Source organism: Microchirus variegatus (assembly GCF_963457635.1).
Source record: "Microchirus variegatus genome assembly, chromosome: 11".
Taxonomy (NCBI): domain Eukaryota; kingdom Metazoa; phylum Chordata; class Actinopteri; order Pleuronectiformes; family Soleidae; genus Microchirus; species Microchirus variegatus.
This window is the reverse complement of record NC_139812.1, coordinates 9,678,033-9,705,395: the sequence shown is the minus strand read 5'-3', so window position 1 is coordinate 9,705,395 and position 27,363 is coordinate 9,678,033. Positions and strand designations below refer to the sequence as shown.

Genomic DNA, 27,363 nt, shown 5'->3' with positions numbered 1-27,363 from the left:
TACGAAGCCACGTGATAAACACACGAGGAATCACACTTATATTTACACCATTTAGAAATCCATATTGCCATAAAGGAGCTCTTGTTTTGTCCTTCAAACGTGGAATATAATTTTTCTAAAGAGCTCTTAACAAAACTAGTGAGACAGCAATAAGACGCAAGGAGAATGTAGTCGTCACCCGTTTGAGAACGGGTGTTAATTTGTTCAGGTTCAGAGACCCCGGGAGTGACCATAGACCTGGATATACTTGAAATATTCTGTTTAGTCGGAATCTTTATGGTCTTACAAGAACTCATCACAAGCCTTTTTGTTCAATCAGAGGACGCCAAATAAACACGATCTTTACAGAGTAATAATGAAGGTAAACATGTCTCCACGGTCTTTACATGACTTTGAAATCAAACTTTCCTAAACTTGATCAAACACAAAAATTGAGCACTGTAAGGAAAAACACTGTAAAACATATTCAAGAAAAACTAAACTAAAAAACTGACTCAGGGAGTAAATGCGAGTTACCAGATTTTTTTTCCCCCTCAAAAACGTTGGTATTTGGCAATTTTGTTGTGTTCCATTATTATTATTATTGCTATTATTTGGGTCTAACACACTTTCTAATTATTTCTGACTGCAGTTTCATATCTGCGGTGACGAGTGAACCATCAGGAAAGAAAAACAGAATTAAAAACCTGACTCAGCTAATTGCAAATTCAACAAACTTGATTGCATGAATTAGAAATTGTCTTTTGTGCACTTAGTGTTGTAAAATAAAACAAATGAACTCCTGTGAGGCCACTCCCGGGCTCTGTGGTAATCTGTCCACAGCTTAAACTGATATCATGCTGTGTCATCACAGCTCCAGCCAATCAGCTGCCCCTCAGTGGGATTACATTGAGAATTCCATAATCTGAGGCAGATTTTTCCTGACAGAAGTGTTGTTCACTCTCTGATGCAGTGTACCAAATACATGAAATATTACAAAGAAAACTTTCTATAAATACACTTAAAAAAAAATCAATATTAGCAATACATGACCGAAAAGTCATTAAAAATAAAATTCCAGAAAGGAAAAAAAAAAGTGTTTTCCCACTTTCATTTCTAAAAATCTTCAGGGCGTTTGAGCAGGAAACACACTTTCATCCCTGCTACGCTCCAATATGTCGCCTAAAAGCACAAACTGTCATCAGACAGCATGTAGGAAATACAAAAACACCTGCCAGCATGATGCGGCATGAAAAGAAATATTTACAAAACAAGACATAATATATTTTTTTTGTTGTTCATCATTAAAGGTACATGCATGCAGGATTCTCAAGTAAAAAAAAAAAAAAAAGAATCTAAAAGCGTGATCACACCACTGTGACACATGGAATGTATGTCCTGCTGGTCGCTAAAGTAAGCTCAAGTCTTTCCATATTAAATTACCTATAAAAATATATATATAAATAAAAAGGTGAGGGTATTGTGTTGTGAAAGCTGCAGCAGGCGGTCAACGTTTAGCTGCACCGACAGAACAAGGAAGGGGAGGGAGAGAGGGAGACGAGGAGAAGAGAGAGAGAGGCGAACAGGGGCGACAGTCGAGCACCGAGGGATGAGAGGAAGAGAGAGCTGCGGATCCAGCTCTGGTGTGTTCTGCTCAGCTTTCAGAACGACACAAGTGTGTGTGTGTATGGTGTAGACTGGGACACACACACACACACACACACAGGAAGACTGTTCTCAAAGTGAGACGAAGGTGCACATTCTAGATCACCTGTGACACAGACGTGCTCTAGAAACCTCACACTTGGTAACGCTCTAGAACGATGACGTCACTATGTTCTAGGACTAAGATAAAGCTGGGTTCTAGGTTATAGAACTTTTTTTTTCTTTTCCCAAAGGCAGCCTGGTTCTATATCCTCCATGAGTTCTAGGCCAAAACAAATAAACCTGTATGTTCTGGAAAAGCTCTGGATTGTAAGAGGTGAACGACGATAACAGCAGATCCCTTCTCAAATGCTCCTAAGAGAGGAACTCTTTCTCCAGCTCAAAGACAGTCTGCCGTGCCGGCGAACTCTGAATGCGGCAGAGCGGCACGGTGCAGTCTCGTTTCTGTCCCTCTGTGTCCATGTCCAGCAGGGAGCAGCCCACCCCCACCTCCGATGTCAGCACCATGTTCAGGTTCTTCGCCGCCTTCTCGCCAGAGTAGTGGCCCAGGGAGTAGCTCTTGTTGCGTCCTCGCAGCAGGGCCCAGGCGTGAGGTTTGGCCCGGAACGACACTGGCCGCGGTCTGGAGTGGGACTCCCCGCTTGAGGACTTCTCTGACGCTCCCTTCTTCTCTTTCTCCTGTTTCTTCTGTGAGGCTGGAGGAGCCAGAGTGGGAGGGCCATTGCCTGGAGGCAGGCAGAGGGGATAGATGTATTATTATTATTTAACTAATTTAACTGTTACATGTTATCATATAGAAGAAAAAACAAACTGCATGATCTATCAGCCATTATCTGCTTCAAAACAACCCATATTGGTCAACCTCTACAGGTAAATACGGCTTAAATCTATCCTCTAAGAAGCTGATACTGCACATCTTCCCTGTTGCATGTTACTCACTATTGTGGTTGATGTATTTCTTTCTTCGCAGCCGTGTCCCCGTGTTCTGGTTGCTCTGATCTGGTGGCTGGCTTTGGGTTTGCACTGTCTGTGTTTTAGCTGCTGTCTTGTTAAGCTGGCCTTCTGTGGATGCTGCTGGGCCAGTGGCTCTGGGTGGTTCTGTGTGATTATTGGCCACCACAAGCTCAACTTTCCCAGTGTTCAAGCTCGCGTCCACCTTGGACTGTAGGAGAAACTTGGTGGAGTTGCATTCCATAATGGCTGACATGGAGATGAGATTAACAGGTTGAGTGGGGGCGTGGTTCAACAAGACCTCGTCTTTGCGAGAGCGGCCGCTTGGCGGCGAGGTGCTGCGTCGGAACCGAGTTGCGCGCTGAAACAGGCCCTCCTTCTTCTTCTTCTCTTTCTCATCACGCTGGGGCTCACTATCGTCGGCGGGGGCTGAGTTTTTGAGAGCCTCCCTGATGTCGTAGCCGAGCAAAACCGACGCCAGCAACGAGCCGCAGCTGTACAATACAGAGTCAGTCTTGCGGCGAGCTGACGTCCGCTTCAGGCTGTTGGTGGGGGTGAGCTGTGGGGTGGTGGAGGTGGACGAGGTGGAGGTGGTGGTATAGGGGTCGTCTGTGGTCTCCACCGGGCCCCCCTGCCCTGCTGCTCCGACCCCAGCTTCTCCAGGCCCACATTGCCCACCGGGGCTCTGAGGCTGCTGCTCGTCCCTCCACAGAGGTAGATCGATGTAAACCTGGTTGGGGAACTTGAGCTGCTTTGGTTTGGAGCTGCTGTCAGGACCTTCCTGCGGGAATGCCTCGTCTTTACCAGCCCCCGCTGAAAACACAGACATGACATTTACAAGGAAAGCTGTGTTAAATATAATCAGTGCAGTGATTACATGTTCAAACAGTCCCACACTGTTCAATCTATACATAATATGCTCATTAAGGCCCAGTACCAATACCTCCCCTAACCCTAAATTGTTGCCCTAACCGTAAATTTTTTGCGCGTTCACATGTAGCTGTGAGCAAGAGGGAGTGCAATTTTGCCCTTATAATCAACCCTCCAAATGTAGTGAGCTCTGATGCGGGCTTAAAACGAAGTGGAATATGAAATTACCCATGATGTGTTGCGGACCGTTGAGCTTTGAACGCTAATGTCAGATCATAACTGACGATTTATGAAAGCAGCTAGCTAACTAGCTAATAGGGATGCAATGGTATTTGGTATTTTACCGAACCGTTCGGCAACGGCAACGGCATACGCAACGGCAAACAACGGTATTTCGGTACGTTTCAGTCCGTCAAAATGTAATAAAATACACAATGCGGCGTGATTAGATCCACTCAGGAGGAGAGACATAAGCGCAGCGCTGCCCAACTCAGCTCATGCCACCTTCAGCGTCAATCAGCGCGAGTGAACGAGACTCTGCAAAAGGAAGTTTGAAGCGGCACCGTCTTCGTATAAGTCTGCTGTGTGAGATCATTTAGAATTCAGCGTAGACTACGATGAGAGCGCCATCCAGCGCAAGCGTCATCACCCGTCTCTTTCACTCGGAGCAGCATGGTGTATTTGTAGTTTCTGTGAGTCGGTTAAAATGTTGTTTATTTTTATTGGATAGCACTAAACTTTATTTATTTTTCATTTTTGTGATTTCATGTTTGCTGTTTCATTTGATCTGATAGTGCACTATTGTTTAAATAAAGTTTGTGGTTTGATTATATCTGTGCTTTTAATTATTTTTACAATGTAATATTGCCATTGCTAGTCTGAGCAGTTTTATATTAAGATACCAAAACTGTACCGATACCGTGGCCCAAAAACCGCGATAGATACCGAACCGTGGGAAAACTGTACCGTTGCATCCCTACTAGCTAAGTAGCTGGCTGGCGGCTATTTGCCGGTGCTTCGGGAGAGTATGCCCATCATGTAGAGCTACATGGCCGGCGGACTCTCTTGGGGCACTCAGCAGGTAGCCGCTGGCTAGCTCTGCTACATCTGGGGAGTTTTGTCAGTGTTTTGGATGTGTGTACCAAAGTTCACTTGGACACAAATACCCTTGGACAATTCGTGATATAGGATTTACGAGGACAGAGAAAAAACGGCACTGATGGAGAAAAACAAACACAGCCAACGCAACAGGCAACTCAACAGCTAGATCCATTCTTTCTCACAAAACAAAGAAATCATTAAAAATTAATCATTTTGACTTGTGGACATAAAGAAGACATTCGAGAACATTGTCATTTCCAGGTTTGACAGACACTGATCAAGTTTTTTTTTTTAACATTTTTCGGACCAACGGATTAATCGAGAAAAATAATCAACAGATTAATCAATTAAGAAAATAATCGTTAGTTGCAGGTCTACAAACAATAATTTCAAGAAATAAGGAAACATAAATTAAGAAACTATATTGAATACTGTACAGAATATAAACAAGGGCTGTAAAGTCCAAGTCGACTGGTCGATTAATTAGTCGACACCTTCTGGCTCGACCAAAATTGTGATTGGTCGAATATTTTTAATTTTTTCTATGGTGTATTCTTTTAGGAGGAAAGTACCAAGTGCTAATGGGGGTGTTTAAGAGCACCCGTCTTTCACAGGTAACAGCTTGTCTTCAGAGAACACCCTCCTTGTTTTCCACTAATTTGGTTTAGTCCAGCCCACTGGGTTGTTGTCGCTCCGTGGCTCATGAGCGACAGACAGATTAGTGTTGCCATTAATTAGTCGTGAATTTTGAGCTTTATATTTTAGGCTACAGTCAGTCCTCCTGTCGCACCCACGTCAACCCACGTCAGCAGTGTAGCAGCATTTTTCAAAAGTAGATGATGGTTAAAAAAAAGTGGAATGCACGTTTTTCTTTATTTAAAAAGAGCCCCCTGATTAGTCGATTATTTGTCGAAATTTCAGGGCTTTGGTCGACCAAGAGTTTCTTTGGTTGATTACAGCCCTACTATAAACACGTAAGTATCTATATATATACACTTCCAGTTAAAAGTTTGGACACATGTTTCCATTTACTTCAATAAGGAAGTGTGTTCAAACTTTTGGCTGGTAGTGTATATATACACATACAAAGTAATACAGATCTAAGTCCAAACAATATAATAAACAACAACAGCAAGTAAGTAGCAGCAAGTAGCAAAAAGAAAAGAAAGAGCGTAAAAGTGACACAGCATTACGCAGATTTAGCAGCAGTAGTACTCAAAGTGACATTGTACTAGATAAACAAGACCACACATGAGAAAGTCCACAAAAACTGCCCTACATGATTACACAATGACTTCTAAAATGATCGCGCAAACACAAGCTCACCTTGTTCAGCAAACAGGGCAGAGAGAGGGACAGACTTCTGAGACTTCACCAGGCTGGTGGACCAGGGGTTGCTGCCATCTGACAGAGGACGCACCCTGAGGACATGGGACAAAAAAAAAACATGAATAGACAACCTCTCAAAAGACTATGTTTTTTGTTAATCCCAGCACACAATAGAAATGAGTCATGAATGAAATGATTGTTGAAGTACACCACCCAGCGTTATTGACCAGTATTTCCCCACAGTTTATCTCTTTGTGTGTGTCAGTGCGTACGGACTCTACCTCTCAGCAGCAGCAGGTCTTTCTTTGCTCTGTATTGAGCTGGGGCCCCAGGTTCTCCCTTTCTTCTTGATTCCCCTTTTCACGTCATCAAACTCCTCTGGCCTGAAGAGGGCGCTGCGGCCCCATGTACGGTTACTCTCATCTTGAGTAACTGTTGACAAAAGAGACCAGAAGCATTACTACAGACTCATACTACTGCAGTAAGCTGGCAGAGAATCTAACGGGTCTTACACCACGTGTGACATCTCACCAGAAACATTACCCCAGAGTAGTGAGATAGTATTTTTGTTATGTTATCTGTAGTAGTAAAAAGACTAAATTAAAACGTGAGTGCACAATCATGTCCATTCAGAAAGACTCAGAGCGACTTAAGAGCAGTGTTTCTAAATCCTGCTTCCACCGCCCTGCTTGTTTTAGATATTTCCCTGCTACAACACAATATGCAGGGCAGTGGGTCCCAAGGACCAGGATTGAGAAACCCAGCTTTAGAATGAATGAATGAATGAATGAATGAATGAATGAATGAATGAATGAATGAATGAATGAATGAATGAATGTGGATAAGAAGCAATCCAATCTTAAATATGTCCTCACTGCATCCTTCCTGCATTCATATTTGTATTTAGAGCAGCCCATTAGTGATTGAATTACACAAGACCGATGTTAATGCCAGTTCTGAACTAGGGTTGGGTATCAAACTCAGTTATTTTAACGTAATAGACTGGTACACCCAAGTACTGATTAAATCTAATCACTCTGTGCTGAACCTCAGGAGAGAGAGAAAAAGCACTGCCACAGAGAATCATGAACTGTTCTGCCTCCGAATTGTGAGCTATAGCAAAGCTCAGAGCCTGAGAGAACAAAACAGGCCCCTGACAGGGTTCCTGTTTTTGTATCTGATCAGAACCGGAACCTGATGCAGTTCATATAAGCTGCACTGAGTTTCATGCATGGTCACTGCTCGTTTCCCTGATTACAGATAAGAGCAGTGTATTCGCACATGGATATAAAAGAAGAGTTTGAGATGTTTGGATTCTTTTTTCACAACTTAAACCAATGTACTGTATCTGTACCAAACTGTTCAAATGTGAGTGTGACCCAACCCTTGTCTGAACAGGGCTAATTTAACCTTAACAAACTACAGTGTTTCCCATACATTGAGCTGCCACAGAGCCAACACTGACCGACTGTGATTCTTTTTTTCCACCGCGATTTAAAATGCACAAGGTTTTCCCCCTCACTCGTTCCACGCCCAAAAAAGTCTCACACACACAGCTGATTCGTCTGCCCCTCTCCATGCAAATGTTAACATAAAGAATGATGCTCATGGTATTTTTCTTCTCCAAGTGTCTGGGTTTGCAAGTTAGATATATTCTCTATTTGTAACCTAGTCACAGTATTATTATCTAACCAGCAAACCACTGTCACTATGTACTCTGCTCTGTGAGCACCCATGTGCGTGCACACGTGTAAGGGACTCAGTATTTAGTAGCCTGTGAAGTAATATTTAGTGGTTTCAATATTGGCTGCAATATTGCTGGCTGGTCTGTGGGAAACACTGTACTATAAAATATTACCAATGTTCTATTATTTTAGCACATGAAAAATCAAAAGGCAAGATTAGACACTTAAAAAAGCTGTTGTTACAAAAGCTTCTTAGACGTGTGGGTTAGTGAAAATGTGATGAAGTAGAAAGCCGGATCCACCAAACATGTGAGAGCAACAAACTAGAAGAAAAGTGCCACGATTGAATCCTCTTATATGATTTTCGAGTTAGACAGAAAACCTGTAAGACACATTTTAACCAAACAGAAAACAACAAGACCTTGTTTTAATCTTCATATTAGGAAACCCACGCAGCGAGTACAGTCTCCCCACTGATGGGAAGCTGTTGAGCTACAACCCTTTTCAACTGTTACAGTTAGCCAACACCACACTCAGCACTTAGTGCTGTTAAGCGTCCACACCCACACTGCACTGTGGCTAACAATCGCTTGCCTTTCCTTCTGAGCTCAGAGTCGGCTGTGAGCTCGCTGGTCAGATCAACATCCTGTTGGTAAACATATAAACTGTCCCTCTGTATAGTGGACGTCACTGGGGAAGGAAACATACAGGTTAACCCTGAATGACATGAGCAAAACAGAACATTTAGTAGTTCATTGAAAATGAAGAAAGCCTAGTTTTCCCTATTTCAAAACAGGAGCCACAACATTTGAAGGTGCTAGGAAATGTATTTTATTAAGACTTTAAATTACCATGATTTGTCATCAGAGATTTAGGAAATATGTTGGATTGCAATACTGGCTTCATTGACAACAATGGTATGACCAATATATTCACAAATGAGTTTTAATTTTCCGTCTGCAAACTTTGTTTATGTTTCAACACACTGGATGTCAACAGAGTCAGCAGAGAGCAGCTAGCTGCTGTAATACTGAACCTAAAAAGCCTCCAAACATCTCGACCAGAGAAGAAAAATCAGGGTCTGCAGCAGAGATGCTTTAAAATATAACCCGAGCTTTAGATGCTTCCCTCTTTATCATCCGCTTTTGTCAGTGGATATTTATTGTAAATAATTGTTTTGGTCCGTTATGTTGGCCTTGTTATCTCCTCTCATCATGTGATGATTCTCCTCTGCTGCAGCGCCTCCTGTGGACACTCCCCCGGTTACGAATTTTACATGATTTGAAACCTAACTTCTAAAAACTTAGGGTCTTTTTTAATCATCCAAATTTACCAATCACACATATATATATATATTTTTTTATCACTTTACAGGAACCTTAAGTCATTTCTTTTAATAACTCTGTGAAATATCGTGTTCCATTCCATAGCAATCATCTCCATTATGGTGAAGTGTGGTGATTCTGAGCAACTATCCGTCCCTCTGTCTGAATGTCACCGTCTACCATAAATGCCCGGGAGGAATTTGTTCCAGTTATTGCAGGGGCGTTGGTGTGTGACTAACAACATTCTGTTCAAACAACTGGCTGTCTACTTGTGGCTCTGGAGCTTTTGTTCACACAGCTCTCATCACGTTGAACACTTCACCCATGCTCACAGCTTCCATAGGTTTTCTGTGTGGTTTTCCATGAGCTGATTTGAGTCCATTGGAATCATTTTATTCATAAAACACAAAATGTGATGGTTCAGACCCTAATGACGAGGTGTAGGAGACAAAAATTAAATATGGTGGAGAAAAAGTCTTACGCTGAATGGCTCTTAGGCGGGGGATGAGTGTGGGACTGCTGGGTGGAGAGGAGCTGGTGCTATGAAGACTCCGCCTCTTGTCCATAGACGGTGATGCCTGCACGGTGATCTTATGCTGAAAGTCTGCGTGATGCAACATAGATATACAGACAAGAGCAACAGTTGTAATTAAAAACCTCAGTGCTGCAAAAGAAGGCAAAGTGGAATATTAGATTAATAGCACAGACTAGATAAAGTGATTATTGCACTCATACAAGATGATTCCGCTGTTGTCAGTTAATACGTTTATGAAATGATAGAAAATGACTGCGTGAATACTAGGGATGCACCAATTGCTCGGCCAGTGACCAGAACCGGACGATTTTCTCGAGATCGGCCTCAATTAACATTGTATTTCTATGTTAAAATGTTCTATTAAAGAAAATATGCAAATATATATATCTTTCTGTATGCTGTAAAGTGGTTTAAAAAATTTAAATCGGAATCGGCTAAAATCGGTATAGGCAGGTCAAACTTCTTGAAAAATCGGAAATCGGCCCCAAAAATGGCAATCGGTGCATCCCTAGTTAATACGGTTAAAATAGGATGTTTTGGAGTTCAAATTTTATGCTATGTAAATGTTTGACCCTCGCTGGCCCGGGTGTTTTCCACAGTTTCCACCCCCTGGATTGAAATATATGGATGAAAATAAAAGAAGCAAGTACACAGAAGAAACAACAGCAAGAAAACCATGATAAAGTTCAGGCTGGTAAACTATTGGGACTGAAGAGACAGAGTTCCTCTGCCAGCTCAAAGAAGTTAATTGTAACTGAAACATGCTGACAACTCGCCGCCAGCCAAAGCTAGACAACTCTTGGAAAATACCTAATACTACCAAGCTGAAATGGCGGTATATCGGCACCTTGTGGAGCAGAGTCGGTCACACTCCATTCTATACTGGGACAAGGAGTGTGGTCTAATTGTATGGCATGGTTCAGCATGATAAACCAAAGTTAAATGAGAAACTTTGGTTATGACAGCTATAGAAATAACCCTGATACTCATTTGAAGTTATATCAATAAATAACTGCCACAATCAGACATAAGTTCAACGTGTCTGTTCACCTGAGGGAAGGCTGATGCGGTTTCCGTCCTTGAGTTTGAGGCGGGAGCGTTTGAATTTGCCCTTCCTCTTCTTCACGTTGGGCTTGTCTTTATTGAGTTGGAATATGAGGATGTTGAGCTCTCTTTCCAGCACGTTGATCTCCCTCTCTGCCAGCTGCTGCTCCCGGCGCTTCAGTAGCTCCTCCTGAGACTTCTGCTGGAGGGCGGCGCGGGTCAGCTCCTCTTCCCTCGAACGTAGCTCCTGGAGGAATCAGGTATGAAGATCAGTTGTGTATATATTCATTTATTGGGCAGACAGGTACTTGAGGGTTTAGTTCATCAATTTGCCACAGTAATATTTGGTATATACTTTGTTAGACAATGCAACATACCATGTTCTTATTGAAATTATCTTTAAAAACAAAGAGAATTAACACTGACGGCATTAAAGAGCATTTTCTTATGTGACAAATGAATTGTGTCTACAGGTCTTAAGGAGTATTTCACAAAGAATGGAAAGGTTGTATGAAGTCATTTCGCCTCATTTTCTGAGTTGCATTGTGGGTAATTAATGTGTCAGAATATGAAGAGAAGAAAGAATGGGAATGCAAGGAGATAAATGATAATAACCATGGTACTTCTACTTCTATTTTGTTTTTTGTTTTTACTGGTTTTTCTTAAGTCTAACATTTTTCTTAGTTTTTCAATCTCTTGGATGATTATTATTTTCCAAATGCCTTGTAGTTTTATAGCCATGTTGGTGTTTTATATTTGTACCAGTTACAGTTACAGTATTACTCCAAATGTCAACACATGGTCAAAGAGTTTAAAACTATTATTTTGTAAGAGAGGAGAACAAACTGGTAGAAGAGAAAACTTTGCACACAGATATTTGTAAGGCAAGCAGAAATGATGGCTGTGTATTAGATGCTGTGACTGCATTTCAGGAGATTACTGCTGTTTCGAGCTGTGTTTCATAGTTAAACAGTTGTGTCTCCTCCCATGGCTTACTCTTTCTTTATTCCCTCTATTTTCCTCTTTAATTGCTCTTAGCCGAGTAATAATAATCCTTACTGGATGACTTCCATAAAGCAGCTTTACAATCAAGTCCCCTCAGCCACCCACCTAGTCCGAGATTACTGTGGGATGTTAACAGGAAATCTGCTGATGTGCTGCCCTAATTCTACATGTAATCTACAATGGGAACTTCTTTTTTCTCTTCTAATTTATAAGAGGAGTGAGTTATCAGAATGATTGCGAGTTCTAATGTTCTAATGCAGTTTAGCATAACTGGTAACCAAAAAAATGAAGAGCATATTTACACCTATAATACAAAAAAAAAAAAACTACAGAAAACTTATAATTTCACTTATAATTAATTTATTATTTCTTCCTTTGTCCATAATCTACATCAACAGAAACTTCCATCAAGATTTACTTGCTACTCACAACCAGACAAAACAAAATAAACACCACCACCACCTGTGGGGATTTCAGTACCCATGTCAATTAATTCAGCACTTGTTGACCCAGGTCTGTGTGCTGATCCTGCTATTTCTCCAAGCGTTAATTAACCCCCCTCTGAAAGCAGGCGACAAGAGAATTGTACAGGAAGCAGATTAAGGTCTTAACAAGGGGGAAGTACACCAAAGCACATCGGCATTAACTACTCTCTGTTAAATGTGCGATCAACCCCTCTACTGAAAGTAACCAATTATAAGCAGGAAGGAGAAGGGCGGAACACAGAAACTGAATATTTATATAAAAACTAACAAAAAAACAAGACTATGTGAATTATTGAGTAGGATAGGACTTCTGTTATAGATAATATTTAACACATCTTTCAATCCATGCAATTACAACTACACTGTTATCTACTCATTAACCTCTTCTTCACGGTTGCCCCCGGGATCGGGGGCAGCGTCAGACGCAGCAACAAAAGCGTCATAAAACCACAGAAAGGTCAGAAACTACGCTAAAAGCTCATATAAATCATTCTTATGTTCACGTAACATAGTTAAAACACCGATTGATCAAACAGCAGGAGCGGAAAAAAAACGTCACAGCGCACACATTGAAAAGTGGCACCGGAGCGTCAGCGTGATTATGTAAACAAAAAAGCGGATCTACCGATTCCAGCGGTACCATTTTTATCACTCTACGACCAAGATTCACGGATCCAGCCCCAAAATAAGAGCAAAACAACAACTGACTTTCAAGAAATACAACCATAAATATTGTCTTACCTTTGCTGTTTATCAAAACAAGTTATTTCCACTGGAACAAAACCGCTTCTAATGAAGAACTACACTTCCCAGCATGCTTTGGGAACAAATCCCGGTCTGATTGATCATTACAGAGCGGCATTAGATCGTTCTGATTAGAGAAGGGCGAATGTCCGCCCAAATGCGTCACATGCATTTATGTCCTTTTGACTCACTAATGAAGTGATCGACGTGCATTTGGAGACCGGGGTCTGATTCTACCGGTTTAGACGTTTAAAACGAGCTGTCAATCACCCTAATTGACCAAGGTAAGCCAGAGCTATGGCGCTGCGTAACTGAAGGTGCTGCAGAGCCACAGAGTTGTTATCACGCAGAGCACAGGAAGCATCCATTTAAGGCGAGTTACTATACTTTTTTTTTTTTTTTTTCAAAAAAAGTTCTTTTTAGACCAATATTGACATATAAATACAATTAAATAGTTTTTTAATAATTTGGTACCTAAGAAATCTCAAATAGCACAGATGGTGCCAAGCTGTGCCAAAAGTGAGAACGCCCAGACATCTCTTTACTAAAACCGCTGTTATTTCACTCTGCTTTATTTCAGCAGCATCAGACTTTGCACAGCTCATGTCCACATGTTGTTACATGACCTCCATGTGTTTTTAAGCTCCTACTGCATATTTTAAAGGTGATATTTGCTTTAAAATGCAATATCTTTTTAGGCGAGAGAAACAAATCCTTCAGTTATGCTGTGTTCCATGTACATTTACTCTGACACAGTGGCATTTACAGTGAAACTTACACCTCTGGTGGAATCTCACAAGTTTTATCTTTATTTTGATACCAAGATAATCCACATAGAGCTTGTTACTGCATAGGTTTACTCTATTTAGTTTGGGCATGTCATTTTCGAGCAGGGACTCCAAAAAGAGGGTCAGTGAAGAAGAGGTTAAGGATCATCAACCATGTAAATGTAACGTTTTATGTCAAGCCATAGTTCCATATTTAGTGTGTTATAGATTTAAAACAAGATGGAACATTACCACATGAGATACTAGATTAACAACTATACTGTAATGCATTACAGTACATTATCCACAGTGAAAAACTGGTGCTAAAGAAGGACATTCGACATTCAACCACCTGCTTGGCTGTGTATATGTCACTAGATTATGCGAGTGTCGACCTGCTTCTCTACCTTCTCTTTGGTCCTGAGCTCGTCAAACATCTCCTGAATCTCCACGCGCCAGTCATCCTGCATGCTGTGAAAGGAATCCTGGGGCATGGTGGCCATCACAGCCTCCTCGATGGCCGATAGCTGATCCAGGATGCAGGAGAAGGAGGGACGCACGTGCGGGTCCTGGTCCCAACACTCTGGACACATGCATTGCAATGCATAGATTTATACACACACAGAGATATATATACTATATATATCATTTCTGAAATCATATTATCAACATATAAGGGCACTGTGCACATGTAGAAACAACATCAAATACTCTGAAATATTGATCTAAAATAGTCTCTGATCATCTTCAAACTGGTTCTTATTACAGTGTATTAATATAATTTTGTAACATCTACTATTACTTCCTTGGAGTAAGATTTCTTGTTCATTATGACTCAGAGGTTTGTGTGATATTATATTTTTCAAATAATAATAATCAAAAAAAAAAAAGAAGAGATATTGTAAAGGTCAAATAAAAAAAGGCCTGCCTCTAGTAATTTACCTTCCATGAGCTTAGCGAAGGGTTCAGGACAGGTGGAGGGGATTGGTAGAGTTAACTTATTGACTGCCACGCCGTAGGCTACAGCCAAGCCGTCTATCCCTCGATATGGCACCTCCCCTGTTAACAGTTCCCACAGCAAGACACCATAGCTGGTGGATGGCACGCAAACAGAGGAAATAAAAAGAAAGTGAGGAAAAAGGAAAGGATATTAAACAAAGGGGAAAAGTAGGTATTTGCCTGCTGGGTCTGTGCGTGCGACGCGTGTGTGTTACTTGTCATACCTCCAGACGTCACTGCCTTTTGAGAACAGAGATGACTTGATGACCTCGGGGGCCATCCAGGAGTAGGTGCCTGCTGCTGACATTTTTGTGGTTTTGTGCCACTCCCTGGCCAGGCCGAAATCTGTGATCTTCAAGGTCTTCCTCCCGATGTCGTCATTCTCGATCTTTTCAAGTAATAAAACTGCAAAAGAGAGACGACAGTGTAGGGGATACATTAGATTGGAATAATGGAAGAGAGGGCTATGGAATAAAGGCAAAAAAAAAAAGGAAGACGAGTCAACATACGCAAGGGAAAGTGTATGATAAGTGGTATGTGATTGAGTGAAAAGGACGAGTGGAAAGACTGGATGGGTATAAAAGGAACATATATGAGGGGGGAAGATGTGAAAGGAGAGAGAAGAGTGAAGGAGAAAGGGGAGACACAGACAATGGGGGACAGAGAAAAAGACATCCGTGCAGGTGAAGAGATGATAGTCGATATTCAACAGGGCCAACAGCACTATGTAGGTAATTTATTACTACAGAAACACAGGGCTGACAGTGCAACAAAGCACCTGTCCTCAGGTCCTAAACTGTTTAACACATTAAAGACAGCCAGAACCCTCCAAACATCTGTGTAACACTACACCTGTCCTGAGAGCCCGAGCCACACTGAAGACACAACCACCTCATGTGAAGTTTAAGTCTCCTACATGGTGTTAAAATAAACAACTCTCAAAACTAGATCAAACAATTTTTGATTTTGTAGGGACACATTATTCATCACTGGCATAAATTGAATATGCTCCCAATTTGTATGTTTGTATGAGTGTATAACTGCTTAATGATAAAAAATCATTTGGTTTTTGTAATCCTAGAATTAGCCTTTGCCTTATAGGGACACACTGTAAAAATTCAATTAAAAAAGACAAAAGTAGGATTACACAAAACATGACTTGCTTTATGTGTATCATTACACACACATGGGAGTCAACTACAGGACAATGAGAAGGGTCCAGTGTTTCCTTTTGGACAGACTGCCTGTGTGCTGACATACAAACTGCTGAATATTCCTGTTTTTTTTTTCTCTGAACAAGCAGCGGCCTTTTCCATTAAGTGGTGTATCAAAAACCAAAACAGACACTTTGATCCTTTCATGCTCTCAGTATTATTTTCAACATTTGCTTTTGCCTCTGCCAAGAACTGCTCACATTACAAACTGTCCCATTTCATTATTTACACGCAGTGCTTCCAATGCAGGTCAGTTTGAACATGTCCTGTCAGTTGCTTAAATTCTACAGCATCAGTCCTACAGAGGAAGTGAGTCCCATAAGCTGACAAAGGTTTTCATGGCAATCTGCTGGGATTAAGATGTGTAATTGTTAACATAAACACCCTTATAATAATCCCATGGGGAAAAAAGGATGTCATGTTTCAACATTAAGTTATTGCTTGCTTTCTTTAGAGCCACTGTTATGCATGTTGGTAAGTAGTACTTGAAAGAAAGCGATGCGAAAACCTGACAGATAGTATCTGCAAATGTAGATACAGAGATTTTCTACAATTCTCAATTACAATCATTTAGATACAACTGCATATTATAAACAAATAATTGTAACTGTGAATTAAAATAAATTGTAACACTGCATAAGCTAATCAAAGTCATTCCATGCATGTCGTAATCAAAGCTATGGGCCATCCAATCCAGCCAGTTACTTTTTTTATACTGAATAAGAGCACTGGCTGTGTGTGCCCTAATAATTTGCTTGCTTCGCTTCATTTACCCATCTCTTTTTGGCTGAAATTTCACAGCTAATAACAATTATCTCTCATCGACAGACATCGACGCAGTTTCAGCATGCTGAATCGGCTGTAAATCCTTCGGCGTGGTTCCTGTCAAAGCCAACAAAGGCCGACAGTGGCACCCACACTGCCCTCGCGAAGGAACGAGGGCTAAAGATGGTCAACTACTGCATGACGGCCAACTGGGTTTAAGTGTGGTTGTAAAGACTAATGGACATTTAACTGTACTGGTTCATTAAATTGTGCTGCTAGAGTGGCTAAGACACAGTGACATTTGTGATACTTATATAATTCAAAGGTTCACTTCTACTTAATGGCGTCATCCAGCTATAAAGCAAGTTGTGTTTGTGTGTCTGTGACGGGCATATCTCGCTGACCGCTAGTCAGATCGCCCAAAGATTTTGGATATGGGTTGAGCATGTGTATCCTTGATTTTCAAGTTTTTTGGAGTAATTTTAATTTCGCTGATTTATCACGCTGCACTTTGGCTGATTGTCAGTGTCAACAATGGGCAGACAGCAGCTCAGCAGCTCAGCAGCTCAGCAGCAGCAGCAGCAGCAGCAGCAGCAGCAGCAGCAGCGCTGTCTGGAGCAGGGAGGTGGGAGTGAAGAGGCTGTCCTCACGGTGGGTGAGACATTTTCACACGGTCCAACGCAGAATATGGTGATATACTGAAACAACGAAGTCGGTGTTCATTCACCAATACACGATTTATTTAGAATTAGCATGCGACTATTTACGGCTAACTTGGCGAACCTGTTTCCAAAGGTAAGCTAGCGAGGCTACGATTAGAATTAGCGTAGCTAGTTGTTTTGAGACTGTCAGCCATGCTGGAATCTCTTTACAAAGCGTATTTGATTTGCGTTTTGCCGAATGCGGTTGTACAGTATTTGTATTATGTTAGCCTTTACGTTCCTTATCATGCATAACCATAACTGAGAAATCTTCAACTCCCACTATAGGTAATACATACTTCCTACGGGCACTGCACTAGTATTTTTTTAATTACAGTTAAAAACTTTGCTAGTTTCTGCATCTGAATTATGTACAACATACATTAACCTTTTTGTACCATACCCCCCAACAATATGTTTATGTTTGCATTATCTTTGGATCTACAGTCAACGTCTACTGCAGCGCAAACATAATTGCATAAGGACACAATAGGAATGTATCTGTTATGTAATGCAACTACCAACCAAGTGTACATGGGATACATGGACGACGTGGTGATGTTTAATATGTTCAATTTGTATTTGAAAAACATTTTAAAGGCCCGTGAAATGATTTTCAGCAGTAGTGTGACTCGTATGGGTCTCTACTGATAACAAGGGTATTGGTGCCATTACTAGCCCAGGGCACAGAGGGGATCCTCTACCCACACTGCAACAATAGGAATTCCATTACAAACTGGTTTCACTAGACCAATGATATACTCCGACTTCCTGTTGTCAAGTCCTCTCTCTGTGATTCCATAGATTCCTCCCAGCAGGCTGTGTAGGTTTATGACGACTTATGATGGCTTAGTTACACAACCTAGAGGAACAGTGGTTTTAGGATAAACCCGTCTATGTTGATTGGCCTATAGAATGTCGTGCCAAATATTTTCTTTGTAGCTCCATGATACTACTGTGTCAGCCCTCTAGAAATTTCTGATAAAAGACAGAGCTCCCGTCTACATGACTCCATGCTGACGTTATACTAAAATATCCGAACCAGCCATTTTGTCTGGCTGTCTATTAGCAGCCACGATATTACCGTTACACTACATAGCCACTGCTGAACAACTGGTCAATCATTACCCATACAGTATGTCTACCCAAGCACACAGTGTTAGACAAACAACGTTAGACAGACTCTTTCCTACAAACTATGAGAAAATGTCAACGCTGTAAACTTCAGGGAAAAGATGTCTGTTTAAATTAATATTTGAATCGGTGTCCCAGTGTGTGCTTAAGTCCATGTAAAGATGTTCTGGATATGGTTCAGTTCTATTCTTCCTAAAGGTTAAGCCCCATGCCAAACCCCACCTTGAGCCGTAAACATAATTCCTGTGCTCAAATTAAATGAAAAGTTAGTACAAGTAAAGCCTAGAGCATAAACTCAGTCTGTGGACGGTACATCTTGTGGACTGTTTTTCTCCTACATAAAAGCAACAGTCTGGTTTGGAAGGAATGTTTTACAGAGAAAGGTGAAGTAATGGTAACCTTATTATTGCTCATGCATCTTGTGATTTTAATCAATCTTAAACAGGCAATGTCATTAAATTGTAAGAAGTGCACAGTGACACACTCTTGCATGCCAATAAATTAGCCACCAGGTTATAGCAAAAATTGACATCTCTGATATAGTTGGGTCATTACTGAGTGCAAGCAACCACTATGCCTTTATCCTTCTGTTTCTTCAGTCTTGCAATGTCAATATAGTAACACAATGCTCTAGAATACTGACGAGTGAGCCAGTACTTGTGCTCAAGTATAAATAAATGGCTTAAAGTACACTGCATTTAAAAAAAAAACAATAAACAGCTGTAAGTCGGGTATATTTAGGTAATTAAGTTTGAGTACAAAAATTGTCACCTGCATAGTTTACAAAACCTGTTTGGTGTAATGAAAACATTTAAATGGATCAGACACTCTCACCACTGTTTCCTTTTTAAACACATTTACAATCTGTTCTTTTTGTTCATTATCATTTCACATAATAATTGTTGTGTCCAAGTTAGTTACGTATAACTCAGACTAAACCTAGTTTTTCATTATTTTTTTCTCAAGTATATTTTTCCTTTCTCTTGAAAAAAAAAAAGTTTTCAAGCGGAGAACAGAGCAATGCAACTGGAGATGGATATGTCCCCAAGGCAGACCCCACCCTCAGTCCAACCCCCATTTAATTCCCCTTTCCAACAGTGGATCTTCAGGCAGACCCATCTTTCATGGTGGAACAGTGGGAAGATCAGAAGCAGAACTGCTGCCTTCAAAGCAGGTCCCACGCTTCTTCCCATTGCCTTCTCCCCCTCGAGGTAAATGAAAAAAAACACATATTTTTGGCAACATCCTGCATTATCTTTGCTACAAATATAAAAATCAACAATATAAAGCAAATGTGGAAGTGTTTTGGTAGATACACTTAATAGTTTTTAGACTGTTTTTATGGAAAACATTTACATATCTGTACTAAAAGAACCTTCACTACATTACAAGCTATCTGGAAACATTCATTGTATTGTACCTTAAAACTTCCATGAGAAACACATTTACATAGTTGTAATGCTAATAATGTAACAATCATAAACTTAACTAATAACTAAACTAATAAAACATTTTTAGTCCATTATTATTTTCTTCGCGGTTATAAGGGTGTTTTCCCTGGTAGTTTTTCCTTACCCTGGTCGAGGGTCTAAGGACAGAGGATGTTACCAACCCTGTGAAGCCCCGTGAGACTGTGTTTTATAAATTGTGGGCTATATAAATAAAATTTGTTAGATTGATAGATTTCAGCAAATTTCTTTGGCTTTTTTTTTTTTAATTATAACATAACTGAGGTGACATAACACAGTTGCGTGCACTCTCTAAACTTGACATGACAGTATTTTCATAACTGTGCTCACAGTCCAAGTTTGAAAGCAAGTGGGTCTTCCTGTAGTAGAAACAAGGCTGCTAAACATTCCCGACAATAGTCTGTCTCTCTGGTTGAAATGAGAGCGCCCCCAGGCATTCTGGATGATGAGAAAGGGATCAGGGCTAATGACTAGCTAAATCCATCTATCATGCTCATGTCTCTCCAGGCCACTTGCTCCTGGTCTGTACACTCCTAGTTTGCAAAATGAACCCATAACTAGACTAACTGAAAGATAAACAAAGCTAAATGTGTTCATCTAGTACTGTTTGCTGCATTAGTGCCAATCAATGTGTTTGGGGGGGTTACGGAGGAGATTGGCTGATTCGGAAGGCTGCTCTTCTCAGCTGTGGGCCCTTTTCCTTTTCACTCTGCCCTGCAACAATAGGTGCAGTCAGGGAGAGGTCATAAAAAACACAGTGAAAGCATCTCTACTCCTCCTCTCTCCCCTCTGCCTATTTTCTCAACAGAGAAAAGACAGGCAGTAACTGTCTGTGTGTCACCAGGGGTATTTGTGGGAAGCCAGGGAAAAAGTTGCCCTGCAACACCTTGTAAACTTTGGTAACTATTCCTCTTAGAGGATACTTACTCCATAAGTAGAGGAAGGCAAGAGGAAAACTACAGGGGGAGAAGAGGGATCCTTTGAGGGAAAACTGGTTTCCCTCCCTGTGTGAACTCATTATGACTTAGTAATGAAAAATAAGGTTTAAAAGGGGGTTTTAGAAATGCAGTTCCCACAGGTGCAGAGTGTTCTACGGGATAACCACAAATCCCAAACCAACATATGCTGATGGATAACTGGGTCTGCTTCATAATTGTATGCCTGACATTGCAGCAGAGGGAGAAAGGAAACATAATTTGAAGATAGAAACAGTCTTCAGAAATTTGATTATTACTCTCTCCTTTAATCTTTTAATCTATAAACTGCAAGTTGATTATGGCCATTGCAATTTTGCAAAGTTAAGGTAATGTTTTCTGATGTCTTATTTTGTGTCGTGCAAAACCCAAAGCTGCTCAAGCCGTAAATTTAAGTTCTTTGAAAGGCTGGACATTTAAAGAAAAACTAAAGATAAGGTGTTGCTAAAAATATCTGCCAGCTAGCTTACCGATAATTGTTTATGCGATAATTTGACTTATCTAAATGGTAATGTTACAAGTTATGGCACAGGATTGACAAGACTATGATTCATCATAGTACTTGTATTTGAATTTTAAGTATCATTTGCATGGTGCACTACAAATGAAGCGTAAGTAAATAACTGTGTCATTTGTCACACAGCACTTTTCCATGGTGGCTGCAGTTACTTATAATAGTGTAATTAATTATTGTGACGGCTGTCAATGTGAACTTTGAATTTAATGGACTTATTTTTTTAATTAATGATTGGAACTTGGTTGGTGTGCTATCACAGCACTCGGGAGAATGATGAGTGTGTGGGGAAATGAAGGAGGAAGTCTACACTTGGACAGTATGTGTAGTATACACAAAGGTCTAGTAACAGCTAAAGACTGATTACAGAATGCTGTTGTACATACTTCAAAACCGAAGTATCTCAGTTTCAACGGTGTTCAAGCACACATTCCTGGCATACAATCTCGTCCACGGAGAAGTAAAACTCCAAAGTTAAAGTGGGTTATGAATGCTGGCTCAGGGCCAGGTTTCAGTGTGGTTTATTATTCTAATCTTTCATGAAGATTTAAATTTATCCTGGAGAGAAAATCATTGTTGTCAAGAGAGCAACAAATACATGTATAACTTATCCAAGTGTAAACTATAAAGCAAGAAGAGCATTAACTTAGACATCCATCTCTGTTTAAAATATATATTTATATGTTGTTGTACACATGAAACATAACTCCCTGACTTTTTGCCTGACATGAATATACTCTAGAAATCCCCATTAAAGTAAATGAGAATGTGGTCTCAGAATGTACATTGCAAATATTTAATTTGATCAATGAAAACAGGTTTTTGAAGACAATAATACAAAAATAGTATTAGTATAGTTTTAGTTTCATACAAGCTCAATCTGCGACTCTGTCACATACTACAATTGGGCTGCAGCTACACAGACTATACTTGCTCAGGGAGTTTGTCTACTAAAAATACAACTACAAAGTAATTGTAACTCCAAAAGTGTCCTTTAAAGTTTAAAAATGATGTTGGCATAAAAGTAGACATTAAAATAAGGAGGGTTAGGGTCACTTGTCCCCTTCTAGAGTAGAAAGGGCGAAGTGAAGGAAGGTAAGTAAGGGGAAAAATAACGAAGTAGGAAGAAAAACCCCTCAGTTTGTGGCAATAAAAGAGTACCACTGCTCTCTGGGAGATTAAATATGAACGGAACAAAACAAAACGAGGGCTTTGAGACCCTCCGAGTCCTAGCCATTCTTCTGGCCACAGTAGCCTAGCAACCGCTGCTTGACCAGTCCATTGTGCAAACGTATGTTAAGCTTTTATCCCTCATTAGCAACATTCCTCCCTACAGGCTGGGATTTTACAGATTAGGTTGAAAAACACAAAAGGGAAAGAACAAATCTTGCTGACTTCCAACATATTACTTTACAGGCTAATCATTGATCAAATAGCTGTATGTTTGTCTGCGTGGAGGCATGTGTTCACTGAAAGTTGATAAATGACAGACGGGCTTAGTAGCTGAGTGAAGGTGATGAGTTGAGTTTTTTTTTCTGCCTCTTTAATAGTATATGTACCTGTCCGTGGTCTGGTTAATTCTGAGAGAAAAACACTTGAGTGAAACAATCCGATATATCCCAGAAATACAAAAAAGCATAGAGACCCACTAACAGACACTGCACTCATTACATCTAACAACAGTACTTACTGCAATGTATGTTATGTTTACCCTGTGTGCAGATCATTTTTACTCCTTTTGTGATTTTGAATTGACCACTGCACGCCAAGACAGACTGACAACATGCCCAAACAAGCAGATACAAAATCTTCTCTTCACTGCATTATTCTAGTTTTTTTTTTTATTGGGAAAACAACCCAACACACTACAGGGTGCCGTTTGTGTCTGGAGGAGTCTTCTGTGAACTTACTGCACTGGCTAAAAGCAAATGCACACAACTTCTTTCAATCCGTCTTTATTTAGATAAGACCATATATTGACGACAGATGTTCAGACTTCTGACCCCAAGACGAGGAACTAACTGCAACAACTAACACTACTATTACAAACCAGAATAATTCAGATATTCTTTGGTCTCATATCTTAGCAGGGGGCTTGAAAGCAATGAAAATGAGAAATATCTTAAAAATAAAAGCATGTATTCCGTTGATGACAACGATTCCCTATTTTCATTGTTCATTGATGGACATTGTGAAAGGTCTCTGCAAAGTGCAATTTCAAATCACTTACTCTTTATTTAAGGCTTATATTGTCTCTTAGTCACAGTGAAGTGGCAGGACAAACACATCCACTTGTTTTAGCAGCACTGCATCTGTTCGGGGGAGTTTGTTTGTATATGATCACCAAACATCCGATAAGCTCCATCTAAAGAGCAGTTAAATCCTTTCTCTCCATCTGCTTGTTAATTAACATGAATCTCCATCTTAAATAATACTACTTTTAGGATGGAAAGGGCTCTTCTTCATCATAGTGCACCACACAAATGTTTCAAACTGTGCAACTTAGACAACAATTGTTCATATTCAAAATAATGTGAATAAAGAAGATTTAAACTAATGCAAACATTTGTACTGCAATTGATATACTATACTGCTTTACAAATGCATTGAGTGATTGATATTTTGGGGGGTTTGTTTTTGTTTTTAATATACCATAATGTATTTGAACCATTTTCAAATGTAGCAGTAGTACAGTATTTTTGAAGGCATGACAAGAATGTGACTTGACTGTATCATACTCTGACCAATACTGCAGTTATGTCCCTGAAGATAAAATCATTCATACAGGTCAGGCATATAAATATTATTATTATTAAATCACTAGGCATGTGTGTACTTCATTTGAAACCTAATTAAAGTATTTTGATCTGATCATCACTTGTGGTCTGGTCCATGTACACTACATTTCAGATGTTTTGTCTCAACATTCATTCATTGGCATTCACAGCTGCAGACAAACAGACAGTAGTATGTTAGAGCTGCTCAGCACATGGCCCCAGGTTGATGAGACTCACTGGTCACAAAGGGAGAAACAGTGTTAAGAGTCGTGTTACCAATATAAAACACACCAAGTGGAAAGGGTTTGCCTGTGTTTCTTATATGACTCAGAATCTCTCTCAAAGAATCATGTCCATTCATTATATAGGCAGAGGATTCAACAGTTTAATGGCCTGTCGTCAATTACTAGTCAGTGGAGGGACTAGTTCACTGTTCAACCACATGATCCCACCACATCACCAGAACAATGTTGGTTAAATTAAAATATCCATATCATTTACTTCTCAAAACATGAACAACTGCAGATATCAGCTGTTGTAAGAACTGCTTATGCATAACTGAAAAGCACTTAGTCCATGTTTTCATCAATTATTATACCTTTATAGGTGCTTTGTCTGCGTTCTTTTTCAACCTTTGACCTCTGATATTAGCTCTGGTTGATCTAACAGTGTGGAACAAGTGTGTTTGGTTATGTGTATGGTAAATCACTGACTTTATTTGAACAGTATTTCATTTTGGGGTGGACAGGGGGCTGGGAAGGTGTGTGTGAGTGTGAATATGTGTTAAAGGAGAGGGGGTGAGTGCAGGGGGAGGGGATAGGAGGGGGCGGCCCAGCTGAGCAAACTCTGACTATATTTCACATCCTCTTGATGGCATCCCCCACCACTTCATGCAACCGCAGACCTTGTACACCTCTTCAAACCCACCCTGGGTAAATGGCAGCGCTCCAACTCCGATGTTGTGAAATGTATGGGATCTGAGTTTTTTGCAACTTCAGTTTAAGACAAACACTACAAGTGTAATATTTCTTTAACACGCTCACGATCGGTGTGTATGGTTGACATGGAGTCACTAGGGCTGCATAATATATCAAAAATTGTAGCAGCGTTAGCCATATCAACTTTCCCAATATACATATCGCAAAAGACATACAATATAAGCTGCAACAAATGTAGATTGGGCTTTTTTTGCTCAAGAACTTGCCTCTCAGGTTGGTAAATGTTTGTTGTTGGTTTTCTTGTTTATATTTATTTCACCATTTCTCTCCTCTCATATGACAACACCCTGATACAACTGCTTGATGTGCAGATCATGTAACAAAAGACATGCATTTAAAACGAGTCGTTCTCTGATAGTTTAAGTCAGTATAATTTGGCTCAGTGTTTATATTTAGTAGCAAAAATGTGGGGAAACAATGAGCTGACTCTGTTTTAACAGTTAAGTTAAGTACACTGTACTTAATTGTTATATCTTATTCACAATGTCTTTCAAATATTTTGCAGCTTGTAGCCTGGGTTGGAATAGACTATAGTGTAGAGACTATAGATTATTATACAATGAATATAAAATGAATAAAAATGATGCAACAGATGGATGGTTGGCCCATAAGTTAGGCTGAGCATCTTAATCCATTTCACACACTCACAGAGAAACCAATCTTTGCTTACTGTTGCTAGACTTCAGGTCACGGTGGATAATGGGTACCACCGCCTCCTCGTGCAGATAGTGCATCCCGCGTGCAATCTGCACGGCCCAGTTGACCAGGATGTGTGGAGGGATGCGCCTTCCGGTCAACGCACGGTTCAATGTCCCGCCTCGAGCATACTCCATAACCAGACACAGGTTGGGCTCCTCTAAACAAACTCCTTCCAGTTTAATGATGTTGGGGTGCTGCAGCATGGAGAAAAGTTTAGCCTCTTGTTTAACACTGCCGGCGGTGACTGTTATGTCCTCGTCTGGGTCTTGACGGGCAGCCTTCACTGCAACCTCTTGGTCATTCAATGTGCCCCGGTAAACTTTACCAAATCCGCCCACGCCGATGATCTCCTCAAGCACCAGCTCCCCGAATGGGATCTGCACGGGCGAGCTCGGGACTTGCTCTGGTGCGCCGGCAGACCCACGACTCGCTGGGAGACGGTAAATAGCGGGCTGATAGGTGACATAGTTAGAGGGGAAAATGCCCACCCGGTGATTGATTTTACCCGTCCACCACCCTTCGTCCCCAGAAATTGCTGCGTCCTTGGACAGGACCTCCACCACGTCCCCTCTCCGCAGACTGAGCTCATCCTCGCCGCTTGCCTCGTAGTCGTACGCGGCTGTCCATAGGGAGCGAGTCGGGCAGAGCGGCGCAGAATGAGCCCACGCACGAACTGAAGGTGAATCTGTCCCAACATGCTCCCCGGTGCCATCGCCGCCCGGCCGCCCTTCACCGTTTGGGAAAGCGGCCTGCGAGACATCCATTTCTCGGTGGCCGTAGCGGCACCATAGGGTGCTGAGCTTTTAGAACACAATGAAAACTTTAAAACGTTAAGAGGCAACTTCCTGGAATCCACATGCTATCATTTCTATAGCGACTGGCAGATGAGAACACAGGGGAATCCCCAGCGTAGCCCACGGCAGTGTCACACCGTGTCCCAAGTCCCGTGGGAGAGAGCGTCAACAGACCTGTATCCACGTCGCCACTCCGGTACATGTACGAGAGTCAGAGACTAGCTAACGGGGTGCTAGCTTAAGTTAAGTTAGCCGAAATACTTTTTAGCTAATGTCGCCACTGACGCCTAAATAGCAACATAACACTGGTACTCTTCAACTAAAGTCTTATATATCAACGACGATGTATAAGATAGTTATTCACATTATTTTACTGCTAACACGAAAAGAAAAGTAGAGTTAGCTTTCTATAGATGGAGCTGTTTTCGCAGGTGCCGCAGGAGGTGCACCTGCACCATTCCGACCTAAAAAAAAAAAGTGAGCTTGTGAAGGCCAGGTTTCTCTGCTCACAGTAAATCTCATCTAAGCAACGAATATCGGAATATGAAGTTCAATTTTTCGTTTATAAACGTAACAAAAATCACCAGCTGGTTTGGCTAGTTGGTTAGCTTAGCACGGGTCAGCCCGTTGACTACTACGCCAGTCAGAAAAAAAAGTTGCTCCTCTCAGCTTCAACTTCGGTTATTCCCAAGTTTATTTCTCCATCGGTGAACTGTGGAAGAGGCCAGTGTCCTGCGCTTAGAAAAGTGTTTCAAACATCCTTTGAACGCCACAATTCGAGACTAATAACGCGAGGAGAAAAAGAAATCCGTCAACCTCAATCAAAACAACCTCACAGTC

General features: G+C 40.9%; 1 protein-coding gene across 1 annotated transcript; it reads right to left on the bottom strand.

The window, feature by feature from the left end:
* Positions 1-1,998: 1,998 nt before the first annotated feature.
* Positions 1,999-26,493, bottom strand: map3k21 (mitogen-activated protein kinase kinase kinase 21; the record flags this gene model as incomplete). Its single annotated transcript, XM_083898055.1, has 11 exons — positions 1,999-2,369; positions 2,584-3,408; positions 5,893-5,987; positions 6,177-6,327; positions 8,175-8,270; positions 9,387-9,509; positions 10,491-10,731; positions 13,893-14,068; positions 14,428-14,576; positions 14,709-14,889; positions 25,701-26,493. The coding sequence occupies 11 exons, from the start codon at positions 26,491-26,493 to the stop codon at positions 1,999-2,001; spliced, it is 3,201 nt and encodes a 1,066-aa protein (XP_083754181.1).
* Between the last annotated feature and the right edge of the window lie 870 nt (positions 26,494-27,363).